This window comes from Montipora foliosa, chromosome 3, assembly GCF_036669935.1.
Source record: "Montipora foliosa isolate CH-2021 chromosome 3, ASM3666993v2, whole genome shotgun sequence".
Lineage (NCBI taxonomy): Eukaryota > Metazoa > Cnidaria > Anthozoa > Scleractinia > Acroporidae > Montipora > Montipora foliosa.
Window position 1 is genome coordinate 15,455,559 of NC_090871.1, and position 15,000 is coordinate 15,470,558.

At 39.6% G+C, this 15,000-nt stretch overlaps 1 protein-coding gene across 1 annotated transcript in view; it reads right to left on the minus strand.

The window, feature by feature from the left end:
• Positions 1-9,896: 9,896 nt before the first annotated feature.
• LOC137995302 (tetratricopeptide repeat protein 28-like) overlaps positions 9,897-15,000 on the minus strand; it is an 83,422-nt gene continuing 78,318 nt past the window's right edge. Inside the window, exons 4-5 of the mRNA XM_068840874.1 lie at positions 11,157-14,427; positions 9,897-10,685 (exon numbers count right to left, since the gene is read on the minus strand). Of these exons, the coding sequence (XP_068696975.1) occupies positions 10,666-10,685; positions 11,157-14,427 (3,291 nt within the window). The 3' untranslated portion in view covers positions 9,897-10,665. The remainder of the gene's footprint in view (positions 10,686-11,156; positions 14,428-15,000) is intronic.

A 15,000-nucleotide genomic window follows, 5' to 3' on the forward strand; every position in this document is an offset into this window, starting at 1 on the left:
CGAAGAATGGTTTGAGTAAAAGAAAACATTACAGTTGTACTTCCTACGGGATTTCGCAATAGTGTTATTAATACAGGCCCGAACATTCTAGAAGAAAATGCATCGTTCTTCTTCCACCAAATCGAAAACGTTTGTAGTTGTGGCAAGTCCTTTGGAATATATTCGGAAGCAACAAGTTGCGAATCCAAAAAGAACCGAATAGAACTTTAGGGCTGCCACATTAGGGGAATCAGCCGAGTTTGACAGAGAAATTCGACACTGTTTACGGAATCGCTGAACAATCTCAACACACTTCTAACAAAATGATAGCTGAGTAGCTGCTGCTGAAAAACTAGAATTTCTCAAAGTCCATTTTCCTCATATCTATTTTTATAGCATCTTTTATTGGCATCTCAAATATTCGAGTTTAAATGAAGTTTATTGTACTGTTGATTGCGCCTGAGTAGGATTTTCCTCTAAATAGGAGCAACTGCAAATAAACGTAGCGCACAAAATATCAGGTCTGGGTTTTTCACAAAGAGGAGAGGCTAGCACGACATCCACTGTCGACTAACTCAGGTATCCATTGGATAGTGATTAATTTACTCCCTCTACTAACTCTGATTTCCTGAACAGAGCCATCAACGTTTGAGACAACTATTAGAGAGGTTAAGCATGACCTTTACCCCAAACGGCAAACGTTGTGGGTGAAATTAGGGTTTTGCCAAAAATGTAAGGATCCTGTTTGATATTAGCTCATTTCTGTCCTGTTAACATTTTAAAGGAACGAGACAAGTTAAAATGAGAGAATTCTCACGCTTTTATGACAAGTAGGAGCTTGCGGTTTCCCGTTGGCTGCAAACGTCATACTTAACCTCTCTTTATAAAATAATTAGGATAGTACGTCCACTCTCATTGGTCAATATCTGTGTTTTAATGAGAGTATGGAAACACGGCTGTGACATCACATGAATTTTGATTGGTTCTGTAGCCAGACGCGAGTTTTGATTGGCTGGTAGGAAATATGAGTGTATATCAAGAAAATCTGTTTCAATCAAGAAGTAAAAAAACCAGCATTTTCCTTCATTTGTCGAATCATCTTTGAGGATAGAGGACTTTTTTCCGTGTTTCCATACTTTCATCTGAACACTGGGGGAAGTTGGGAGGATTCTCGACAGTTATGCAAATCCTCGACTGCGTCTCGGGTTTGCATAACTGTCGAGAATTCTACCAACTCCCCCTCGTATTTAGATGAGGCTATGGAAACATGGAAAACGTCCTCTATTGCTTAAATTGTTAATAGTCAAGAAGCGGTGATCTTAAATTGGAGGTTACCACTCCTAAACTCCCACTATTGCCATGTGTTAGGACAAGTATCTAGGCTAGGTTACTATAAACTGCAAATGAAATAGCATTTAAAAGGAGCCAAAACTACTTGTAAAATTGTTCCAACTGATGAGCAGTTACGATATTTGGAGGTATCAATACCATGGTCCCGGTTGTTCAACAAAAACAGCAACATCTGTATTTCAACTCGAATTTGAAATAGTAGGAAGTTGATTGTCTTCGAAAAAATAGAGTAAGTAAAAATGAAATTATATCTATGAAAACGTATAACTACAACTATGATACAAAATTTAGGATAAAAATCGAAACTATTTACAAAACGTACAGCAGTCACCAGTCATATGAATTTATCTACGTTTAGAAGAATGGTTGAAACTCCTTCACTATAGTTAGTATTAGTAATCTAATGTGGAGAGGAAAAGAGTTCCAAAGTTTCCTGCCAGTGAAAAAAAGAGTTAAGACCGCAAGTAGTTGCCTTAACAGGTTGAATGGAGAGTAAACGGGACATTAAGCCGGTTGATATTACATATATTCAGTTATCTCGAAACATATTAGTAATGACATTGGGAGTCAAACCTTTGAAGGGCCTTATAAATAAGATTACGATTTCTACGTGTATGATGCGCACAATGCAATATGGATAGCGGCACATGGCGGGAGTAGTTCAAAGGCCACATAACTTTCTCCAGTGGGTAAGTATTGTGGCCAAGAACTGCCAATGACAATTTGACAACCACCATGTAATTTTTTCGAACAAATAATGTTTCCAAAAGAAACTTAAGTCACCATCGAACAGTTTCAATCTGTATTAAGATTGCAGGATATTCTCACATTTTCGTATAGCACATGTAAAAAGGCGCGTACGAAACCTTGAACACCCTTTGATTCAAATTAAACACCCAAAACGTTACATGGTTGAAATTTTGCGTTTGAAGTAAAGCAATTTGAAATCATCTCAGGCTTTAAAAACACATTTCACTGAGGAATTTTTTTTGCTCAAAAGACGTTAATGTTTTAGTTCTCTGAACATTTATAAACAACTTAACGAAAGGGTAATTCTTTTTTAAAAAAAAATAGGCTTACTGATGAAAATCAGTAAATTTCGAGCACCTTTTTCAAAAGTCGAGCATTATTTAAGCACTTCTTTGCCATATTTGAAGCACCATTTTCCAGTTTGCCAACCCAATCGGGATAGACCTATCGTCAAATCATTTTTGGGCAAACTTCGCAAGGCCAAAAAACTAGGAAATACAAGGTCACCTTATAGCCTATCATAGATTTGTGCTATGCAAGAAACCGCTTTAAATTAAGACCTATTAGAAGAGAAATAACGATTTCTCCAAAAGTGTTGAAAATCGCGATTTTTGGCCAAATGGCAAAAACAAACAAACAATGAAATGAATGGGTAGGTCCCTTGGTCCTCTTTTATTCTTACTCTATATAAACGACATTTCTAACTGCTCTGATAAACTGAACTTTAAAATTTTTGCTGATGACACTTATGTCTTTGCTTCATCACCTTCTATTCGAGATCTTGAAAAACTAGATAACGGCGAGCTGGCTAAAATTAAAGAATGTTGTGATCTAAACAAGCTATCTATAAATATTAAGAAAACTTATTACATGATTGTTAAATCCCATAAAAAGAAATCGGGAAACATAAATGTTAAATTACTAAATAAAGATGAAAACAGTGAAATACAGACATGTAAAAACTAGCGATAAAAAGTTACACTTCTGACGTTTCGGCGACCTCATGACGCCATTATCAAGGAGTTGGAAATGAACATGCGATTTCATAACAGATAGAAAATACCCCAAATTTGCATAAGTGGAGGAGAGCTAGACAAAGACTTTAGCTCGGATTGAATCTGTTTGCACGTTCAGTCGTGGTCCTAATTGCTTGATGTACAGCATTTCGTTAACCAGACAGTCCAATTTGTTCATGCATTTCTTCAACACTCTAAAGCAGCAAAGCAGGTCCTCAGGGAAAGCACCCGCGTGGTCTTGATCGACGAAGATGACGTACTCTTGAGACCATCCACGCCTGTATGTAGATGGCCACGTGTGTAGCCAACATAGCTATTGTATCTCACAGGTTTCATTAAGTCTTTCAACTCAGTCTTAACAAAGTTAGCAGAATCCTGGTCCTTAAATGGTATGAGTACCCGAGTCACGTCATTTGGCACCATTTCGCACCATTGGAAATGTTGGTCAGTAGACCTTACTCTCGATTTGGGGCGCTCGCTTTAGGAGGTGGGTGCCCATCCTGCTGTCAGTTTTAATATGGAGAAAGGATGGAATGCTTCCCTTTGCCAACTGTACCATTAATACCTTTGTAAACTCAAGAGTTACCATCCTCGGAGACCCAGGGGCAGATCGCGAGGCAAGGGAAATGTAAACGGGCGAAAGAAAATGGCGACGAAGAAAAGCATAGTAGTTCTTACCAGACCAGTTCCAAACAGCAGGGGTAGTTCTCAATTCTGATTGGTGCCAGAAATTCTTTGTGTTTTTCCGCCCAATCAGAGGTCAGCAGGCCGTGAAGTCGTTTCGTGTCTTCTTACACGGAACTCACTTGATCGCCATACTCGGCTGGTTCATTTGGCAAGGTTTTGCTCGAGGAGAAAAGTCTCAATCACAGCACAAAATGTACAGGAAGTCGTTCGAAATATCGGCGGACAAATGCGCTGAACCTTACGCAGGTATCTTTACAGTAGCGTATTTCCAAGTGTGCGAGATTTGTTTAAAGATGTCCTCCCCGATTCACCTAACATAGCAGTGATTAATTTGGATCTAACAATTATTTTTATTCTGCCCCCTTTTCCTGGTCGAGGTATTTCTAGATTTCTTGCATCAATTGCTCTGGCTGAAACTTTGCTAATCTCCAGAGCAAACGTTTGCTTCTGAATGCTGCCAAAGTAACAGCTGATGTGTTCTTTATGCAAGGAGCAAATTATACAGTCTGTGCACATGTGCTGGCAATTCCTTTGAGATAATTTTACTTGGATAATGGACAATAACCTGAATGTGAAAAAAGATTAAAGACAGTTGCAGAGAACATAGGAAAGAGATTGTTAATATTTTATGAGCACCGTAAGTTGGGTTGTCGTTAATGTTTTAAAGCAACATTAATTTTGCTCTAAGGAAATTCTTGTTTGCCATTTTATATTTCATAGAAAAGTTTGCTGTGTGTTAGACAGTAATAACAACAACAGAGTCCTGAGGTTTCTAAAACAATGCTGAAAGAATTGTTCTCCAATAGTAAAATGAGTTTGGATCCAGGTAGTACATAATATTCCGAGTTGTACCTCTGCAAATATGAAATCTTAACCTTGATATTTCTCTTTACAGCAAAGATCCCAAAAATGTGACAACTTTTAATAATTAATTCACGTTCTTTCAATATTTTTTATTAATTTATCAGCTTTATTGGACACATCAGAAAAAGTAGCACAATATTTCAGTTTAGGGAAACAAAGCAGAAATGCAAAAAATGAACCATTACTAACTGATTTGATGTACTATTTTCATATTTCCCACAGAAAGAAGGAAACAGCATACTCTTTCTATAGTACACGTATGTACCTGGACACAGTTGAACAACAATAATAATAATTATTATTGTTGTTCAACTGTATCCAGCTGCTTGGGTTTTGAAATCAGCATAAATATTATACTCAGGCAAAATGCAAAATGTCACTGCAGCATTAATCTATTTACACAAATCTTTGAAGAGGTAAAAGAGCACTCTACAGAATGACAGGAATGTGGTCACAGATTAGAAGATAAATTATTTTCTGAGTTTATTAAAGGAAGCTCGAAAGGATTTTCCACTCTTAATAGTCGTGTGTCCAATGGAAGAAGATTACTCCAATCCTTACAAAAGGGCTACAGCTTCATACCTGTGTAATACTATTGTGAAGCAATGTTTTAAAGGGTGTTTGCTGGGTCCCAACTGCTGCTATGGTAATGGTACAGTGTTGCTCAAAGACCGTCTAAAATTTGGTCTTATCTCGAAAACCAATTCAGTGAGCGGTATTTTTTTTTTTAGATTTTGAAACCATATTATTATTCTCTGACCCAGTACATAATGTGAGAAAGAACTATAAACTGAAGTAGAATTTTAAATATTTATGAAAAAGCTGAAAGATGAAAAAAATTCCACTGGATAATTCTTTGAAAATTACTTTAAGAATGCAAGATAACACTTCTCACTCGTTTCCAAACAAATCAGGGAAGGACGCTGGATAAACTTTTGAGATAAACCTGACCAAATCTAACAAACTCTATTTCCGGTTGTATTAATTTTGATTCATTATCCTCTGGAGCGGCTCAGGTGGAATTAAGCCGGAGCACTAGCCTGAACACCAGCTCTGAGCCTCCTAACGGACAAGGATATGGCATCTTTTGTAATAAGTTAAACTAAGTAATTTGCTATAAACTTGGAACTTAAGGATATGCCATTACAACGATGGCAAATTTTATTTTCTAGTACACTGTCAGTATAATAAAACATGTGTTTCTACATCGACATACAGTGTGTGTGTATACATAATTATTGGAAATGTGCATACCTTGATGGATGTTACTTTGCTTGATTTTGGAAAGCAGTGGCAACTTGATTTTGGTATTTGGGTGCTTTCCTCATGGTGATTTTTTAACTCACCAGCCCAAGACATTACCGAGGATGGTGGAATTGGCTTAATTGGTACATTTCCAAAGGAATTCTATAACCTTTTTCCTTGTCAATGTGACAAGCAGTTTGTGCATCCCCTTGCCACGTTGTCAAAGGAGAAAGGGGATGTCTCCTTTTCAACAAGTGCTTTGCTGAAATGGCAAATGACGACTTTTTTTTCCAGATTGATTCCGCCCTTTTATGACAAGTGTCGCACGATGCAAGAGAAAGACCATCATGTGCCTGGACTTTTAAGTTTGGTCGAAAACTTCTTCAAATATTCTCAAAAATTCACCATAAAGGTTTCGCTTTCTCTGTTTGTTAACAAAAACGTAAGAACGCCCTCGACAACAGTCGTCAACTGTTTCTTTCGGGTGGCTCATCGTGAACAATATCGTGAAGAGAACACGAGCTCGATAGCGTTGAATTTAGCGCGCATTGAAATAAAGTCATGCTGCGTTTAGCCCGTGCGATCAAGAATTTCTCGAGATTAGCAAAGTTTCTTCCACTGCAATTCATGTAAGAAATCTGGAAATACCTCGACCAATACCTCGACCAGGAAAAGGGGGCAGAATAAAAATAATTGTCAAATCAAAATAAATCACTGCTATTTTTAATAGGTGAATCGGGGAGGACATCTTTTAACAAATCTCACACACTTGGAAATACGCTACTGTAAAGATACCTGCGTAAGGTTCAGCGTATTTGTCCGCCGATATTCCGAACGATTTCCTGTACATTTTGTGCTGTGATTGAGACTTTTTCTCCTGGAGCAAAACCTTGCCAAACGAACCAGGCGAGTATGGCCATCAAGTGAGTTCCGTGTAAGAAGACACGAAACGACTTCATGGCCTGCGGACCTCTGATTGGGCAGAGAAACACAAGGAATTTCTGGCACCAATCAGAATTGAGAACTACCCCTGCTGTTTGGAACTGGTCTGGTAAGAACTTGTCCCCAGGGGCTCTTCTCGCCCTACTATGCTTTTCTTCGTCGCCATTTTCTTTCGCCCGTTTACACTTCCCTTGCCTAGCGATCTGCCCCTGGGTCTCCGAGGATGAAGAGTTACTGACCAACATTTGCAATGGTGCGAGATACCATTTAAGAGTGGATGTCCGTAAAAATCAAACAGCAGATGGCAAACCTTGAAAAATCGATTTCGCTCATACTTCCAAGTTTGAAAGAGTAATGTGTACCAAGTAGCATGGTATAGTTAGTTTGGGTTATTACCGATTTATTTTGCACGGTCTTGTAAGGTCAACTGAAGCATCCCTCATAAAATATTCCTCCTAATCCTAACTGAGCAATCTCTTAATTATCGTTTGGCCAAGTTTGAGTGCATTTAAGTCATTCTGTAGTTTTCAAATAATTTTATTCTTCGCGCCTATATATTATGTCACTAGAAGTGAGTCTTACGAAATATCTTACAGAGAATGTGCTCTACCTTTAAACCTTTTTAAACTTCGGCCATCGAATGTTGGAACAAAGGTCTTTCGTTTGATAGAGAGAAATCTCTGGGCAATTACTTTTGTGTGACGCCTCAAGCGCTTAAAATGTCGTTAAAATGCATTTTTGTGACCTTTCGGGTCAGAACACAGCAGGACGATATCCATCTTTGGTTTGATCTGAAAATAGATGAGACTGCTTTAAATAAAGTGCAGAAAGTAAAATAATACCATTTTAATCCATACCTGTTTTTCAGTGAGAAGTGGGAGCTTTAAGGATGTATCGAACTATGCATATGTAAACGGCAACTGCAGAATATTAAACAGGCGAAAATTTGTCAGCACAACAGCTACAGGATACCCAATGGCAAACCACAGTGTTTTCACCGACATGATGTCACCAATTAATATGTTAGTAAGCATAATTAAAGTCGGAAAATTTGCGTTCCTCAAAGAGAATGTTATCTTCCTGTGGTGGCAACACAAAGCATACAAGGGATAAAGAGACGGTCCAGGTTGTTCTATTGAGCGCGTGTTCAAAAGATATTGAAAATCATCTCTCGTCATACTCGTTTACTGGTCACGTAAATGAGGTGGACCTTAATATTGTGTCGAGGGGCAATTTTCAAAATGCCAGCCAATTTAGAAAGCATGACAGTATGTCCGCACCATCGTGGAAAGCTGGGGATTGGATGGACAAGAGCAGCTACAAGATGCTCAATACCCCTTGATTTATCCAAACACGGAAAAGGCCGCAATAAAACCTGGCCAAAAGGAGAGAGAGGACAAGGAAAACATGAATCGGAAGTGGTACTTCGTAAGACAAGAGGTAAACTATTACTATTCTTAGTATTGAGCTACGTACTTTCATTTTTACCATGATGAGTTGGAAGCGATGTTGACGAAAGCAACATTGCACGTATGTTATGCCACCGATTTTTCCGTTGATATTTGGAATATTGATGATCATTGACAAACCAAGCTTATTATTAAATGACTTTCTTGTTTATTAATTTCCTGTTCTTCTACACGTAATTTTCATCTGACGTCATCAGATCGAAACTCCGATGAGCTATCTTCTCACGAAAATAACACAGCGGTTCAACTTTTGAGTTACGAACAGCTAAAATAATAAAAGAGTTGTGTACCGTGAATGTTTTGTCACTGAACAAAATGCAGAATGCGTTGTTAGAGATAACGAAAATAAACCGCGTATTCGGGAACTTTTAAAGTTCCCCAATGAGCGTATAGCTGTGTACCAACAGGGAGTACAATGCACGACATTGGTTTCCTTTTCTCCGAAGGTATTCTCCGAGGTCTTCTTTTTACGTGCCATCAAGGCATCTGCGTAATATTTTGTTGTGGACTCCGACGCGTTTATTTACGTAGTTGGGGTCATTTTTTTGTTTAAGTTTAGTTTCAATGTACAGGTTGGAATGAGTGATTTTATCGTTCAGAATCGCACGGGACTTGAATTTCGCACACTTGACGCAATTGCACCCAATAACTCTGACCCGCTGCTCATAGCCATAAAAGAAAGGCAACTAGATGATGATGGGGGTACAGATTATTTCCTGTTAGAAGCATTAGCAGAATGCTACGAGAATGCAACTCACTGGAGCAGCCGTAGGCAAATCCTCTTCATCTTTGCTGATAAGGTCAGCTTCAAAACTATTCAACAGTGGATACCAAATATCACTCGCTATAGACACAGCAAGATCTACCGTTTGGAGAGAGAACATTTTCTTTTTTTATGCCTTATGAGTTTTCTTTTCTTCTTTTTCTTCATGGTGGGGAGGGGGAAGGGAAAGCTTTCCCCCAGCCTCTCAGCTCACAAGAATGCATTTTAACGACATTTTAAGCGCTTGAAGCGTCACGGAAAAGTAATTGCCCAGAGATTTCTCTCTATCAGACGAAAGACCTTTGTTCCAACATTCGATGGCCGAAGTTTCAAAGGGTTTAAAGGTAGAGCACATTCTCTGTAAGATATTTCGTAAGACTCACTTTTAGTGACATAAAATATAGGTGCCAAGAATAAAATTATTTGAAACTATAGAATGACTTAAATGTACTTAAACGTGGCCAAACGATAATTAAGAGATTGCTCAGTTAGGATTAGGAGGAATATTTTATGAGGGATGCTTCAGTTGACCTTACAAGACCGTCAAAATGAAGAGGCAAATCGCTTGTCCGAACAGCATTTTCGGGGGTGTTCGATGATTTGCATTTCTCTCCAAAATAAATCGGTAATAGCCCAAACTAACTATATACCATGCTTCTTGGCACACATTACTCTTACAAACTTGGAAGTATGAGCGAAATAGATTTTTCAAGGTTTTAACCGGACATCCACTCTTAATCCAAAAATTTCCACAAGCATATGCGTAGGCAAAGTCCCACCTCCCCGGAGTTTAAAATGCACACAATTAATTAAGAGATCAGGTTGCTTTTACTTCATCACACCTTTTTACCTTTTAGAAGTTGTAAGAAATCACCCATTCCATTGAATTATTTTGCATTGGTCCAGTCCCTCTGTGAACCAAGTTTTGCGAGAAAAGAAACAATAGACCAAATCGGCTAACTCAATGTTGTGCCCAATTCAAACCCTTTGGGAATAAAACGTTGTGTTCCAGGAATTTCCATATCTTTTAAATGTCAATGCTACATTTAAATTTGTAATTTCCAAACATTTCTACTTTCCTAGGTTGTTTTTAAGCTTATAGACATTTGCCTCTCAAAACAATTAATTTGCTTATTTAGCTTCGGCCAACCTTACAAAAACACAGAAAATACACATTCCCTGAGACTGTAACTTAATGATGTTGTAAATGGAAAGTTGGTATAGCAAGCTAAAGAGTATACATGTCAGCTGAGAAACATACCGCAAAGGCTTGAAGTTATTTTGAAGTATTTTCAAAGGCCAAAATAACACAACGGCTAGATCCTCAGCCATGGAAGCAAACCGTTTTGCCAAGTCCCTGATTTCTATCAAGTGATTAATTAACTAATCCTGGTACAGATGCTTACATAACAAGGCACAAATGCAAGGACTTGGACAGTATCTCAATACTACTGAAATGTCATCATACTTTAACTATAATTGGTATGATATCTTGTGTCTGACTGCTACTGAGGTATCAATGATTGAATTGTTTTCGCTAACTCATATAATTGAGAAAAGGAAAATAACATATCGACGTATCAGAGTCCAAGTAAGTTTTTCACGTTTTGGACATCATTACTGAAAAAAAAAAAAGTAGTGGGTTAAATGGCAATAAGGAATTTCGTTCTGATTGGCAAGTACATAATATAACAATTATCTTAATTCATTCATTTAACTGTTAGTGCTTAGTTAATAGCAACAATTCCTATTCAGTGTTACTTTGACATGTAGACTTGAGGACCTCAATAACTCACTTCACTTGACATAAGCAACCGGCAATCACTGATCAGTTTCACTGTCAGTCCATCATAACATGGCTCAAACAGCTAGCTATCTGCAGGAAGCTGAAGTAGCTGACTTGGTGAATGCAGACATTATTTAATTCAGGTATTAGCCAAAGCAGTTCGAGTAAAATAACCACTCTGGTAACCATTTTTAAAGCCATTTCTCTGTGAAGAACGTACCTGCTCCTTTCGACAACTTGCCGATTAAAAACATCTACAAAGTACAGAGATTCAGTCATTAAAGTTATATTTAAATTGCACTTACCATTCTTTTCGTGTTTGTGCTGCCCAAATTCAAAGGTGACATCATCACCAATTAGCACAAATGGCGCCCAGTATTTTATGGCGGAATAATTCTTTGTCTCCCGAAGAGATTTCATAGCATGGTGAAGAGCTGTACTTGCACTTCTTCTATCTGCCAAGTGTTGGTAGAAACTCTTCATGAACATCTCGGTCGCCTCGTCGTCGATTGCCCAGAGTGACACCAGAACAGACCGGGCACCAGCACACAGGAAAGCCCTGGCTATTCCCACAATACCCTCAGATTTTACCTCTCCCTGGCCACTATGACAGCAACTCAGCACAACCAGTCTTGCCTGAAGACGAACTGCATGAACATCGCTCAATGTTAACATGTAATCTTCATCTTCAGGGATCTGGGATGTGCGTTCGGGATTTGGGGCCAAAGCAATTTCTCCAAATTTGGCATCTCCATGTGCAGCAATGTGGATTAAAGCAACTGACTTCATTCTTTTCAGCACCTCAGCTTTGGTTGCATTTTTTCCTGTAAGAGGCACGGTCTGCAGGAGTTCTCCAATTATATCCACCTCTTTTTTTGCACACGGCAGCTGTCCATACAGGGGTTCACCAGTGCCGTAAGTGACTTCCCTCAAGCACGGATCGCCCACAAGCAGCGCTTCATTCTTACTTTGGATGTCGTCAGGTGCAATACTGATCAATTTTAAAGCAGTCAGCGAGGGAATTACACGGATCCTGACAGAGTCACTCAATGCAGAAAAAGGAGCCAGGCAAAAGTGTCCATCAGGAACAAAGACTAAGTCGTCACTCTGGATCAAGTCTGCAATAGGACTGACTAAGACATCATACAAGGGCTGCAAAGAGTGCACAGAGAAGCTCAAGGACTGAACACTTTCTTCAACAGCTTCCCTACTGCTCAAGAAGTCACTGCGTTGCCTGTCAAGTGAACGATTCTCACATCGTACAACGGTCCCCGCATTGATCTCTTTAATAGTACTTTTCATCAGAGAATCGGCACTTCCATTTTCGATTTTCTTTTGTCGAAAATCTATCCCGATATCTTCTCTTAGCAACCAGAAGCTGATCGTGTTTCCTTCAAGTGCTGTGAAAACAGTTTGTGAAGGTAGATCTTTGATAACCGAAGTGATAGTTACCTTCATCGTACGTTTCTCATCAACGCTGTATTGCATCTTTAAAATGTCTGCCAAAGCTTGTGCTCGTCCTTGCTCAGCAGCATACAAAGCCTCATCAACCTCTCCATTTTTCAAGAGTGCTGTCCACAGAGCGGTGTACGCAAACCCCTTTGTGTCACGAAAACTTATTTTCCATGCATCCTCTGACCAAAGAAGACGCCTTATTTCATCAAAATAACGAATGCTTAGATGATAGCAATTAACGGCTTTGCTCAAGGAGCCAAAAAATTCATAAACAAGACCAATGTGATACCACGCAAGTGCCAGCGCTATTGGGTCCTTTGTTTCCTTGCAAATATTAAGATGTTCATTGTGGTACTCTATGGCTTGCTTAAAATTACCAAGACTTTGATAAGCGTTTCCAAGATTGCCATAGGCACTTCCTTCTCCGGCCCTGTCCCCTACCTCTTTCGCAATACTAAGACATTGATTGTGGTACTCTATGGCTTGCTTAACATTGCCAAGTCTTTGATAAGCGTTTCCTAGACTGCCATAGGCACCTCCTTCTCCGGCCCTGTCCCTTACCTCTTTTGCAATACTAAGACATTGATTGTGGTACTCTATGGCTTTCTTAACATTGCCAAGACTTTGATAAGCGTTTCCGAGATTGCCATAAGCACTTCCTTCTCCGGCCCTATCCCCTACCTCTTTCGCAATACTAAGATGTTGATTGTGGTACTCTATGGCTTGCTTAAAATTACCAAGTCTTTGATAAGCGTTTCCTAGATTGCCATAAGCACTTCCTTCTCCGGCCCTATCCCCTACCTCTTTCGCAATACTAAGATATTGATTGTGGTACTCTATGGCTTGCTTAAAATTACCAAGTCTTTGATAAGCGTTTCCTAGACTGCCATAGCCTCTTCCTTCTCCGTACCTGTCCCCTACCTCTTTCGCAATACTAAGATCTTGATTGTGGTACTCTATGGCTTGCTTAAAATTACCAAGACTTTTATAAGCGTTTCCTAGACTGCCATAGCCTCTTCCTTCTCCGTACCTGTCCCCTACCTCTTTCGCGACACAAAGATGTTGATTGTGGTACTCTATGGCTTGCTTAAAATTACCAAGACTTTGATAAGCGTTTCCGAGGTTGCCATAGGCTCTTCCTTCTCCGGCCGTGTCCCCTACCTCTTTTGCGACACTAAGATGTTGATTGTGGTACTCTATGGCTTGCTTAAAATTACCAAGACTTTGATAAGCGTTTCCTAGATTGGCATAAGCTCTTCCTTCTCCGGCCCTGTCCTCCACCACTTTCGAGATACTAAGATCTTGATTGTGGTACTCTATGGCTTGCTTAAAATTACCAAGTCTTTGATAAGCGTTTCCGAGATTGCCATAGGCTCTTCCTTCTCCAGCCCTGTCCCCTAACTCTTTTGCAATTTTAAGATCTTGATTGTGATACTCTATGGCTTCCTTAAAATTACCAAGACTTTGATAAGCGTTTCCTAGACTGCAATAGGCTCTTCCTTCTCCGGCCCTGTCCCCTACATCTTTCGCGATACTAAGATATTGATTGTCGTACTCTATGGCTTGCTTAAAATCACCAAGACTTTGATAAGCGTTTCCGAAATTGCCATAGGCTCTTCCTTCTCCGGCCCTGTCCCCTACCTCTTTCGCAATACTAAGATGTTGATTGTGGTACTCTATGGCTTGCTTAAAATTACCAAGACTTTGATAAGCGTTTCCGAGTGTGCAATAGGCACTTCCTTCTCCAGCCCTGTCCCCTACCTCTTTCGCGATACTAAGATGTTGATTGCCATACTCTATGGCTTGCTTAAAATTACCAAGAGTTTGATAAGCAATTCCTAGATTGCCATAGGCACCTCCTTCTCCGACCCTGTCCCCCATCTCTTTCGTGATACTAAGACATTGATTGTGGTACTCTATGGCTTGCTTAAAATTACCAAGGCTTTGATAAGCGTTTCCTAGATTGCCATAGGCTCCTCCTTCTCCGGCCCTGTCCCCTACCTCTTTCACGATACTAAGACATTGATTGTGGTACTCTATGGCTTGCTTAAAATTACCAAGACTTTGATAAGCGTTTCCTAGATTGCCATAGGCTCCTCCTTCTCCGGCCCTGTCCCCTACCTCTTTCGCGATACTAAGATCTTGATTGTGGTACTCTATGGCTTTCTTAAAATCACCAAGACGTTGATAAGCGTTTCCGAGTTTGCCATAGGCACTTCCTTCTCCGGCCTTGTCCCCTACCTCTTTCATGATACTAAGATGTTGATTGTGGTACTCTATGGCTTGCTTAAAATTACCAAGACTTTGATAAGCGTTTCCAAGATTGCCATAGGCTTTTCCTTCTCCGGCCCTGAAACCTACTTCCTTAAAAATGGCTAATGCTTCTGTATAATGTATTATGGCCTGATTAAAGTGAGCTACAGCATGATAGTAGTTACCAAGATTGAAATAAGCCAAACCTTTGCCTGGTCTGTCTCCCACCTTTCTTGCAACGCTAAGCTCTTGCATGTGCCGCTCCAAAACGTCGAACTTTCTATCCACCATTCTTGGTTATCAGAACCAGGACGTTTTTCTCAGTAATCTGGGGTGCACCTAGAAGATAAATGAACGAAAACACAATAAGTTCAATGTTCTGACTACAGGATGCTAAACTGGCACAGCTAGATTAATTGAGCAGTGAAGGAATAACTATCT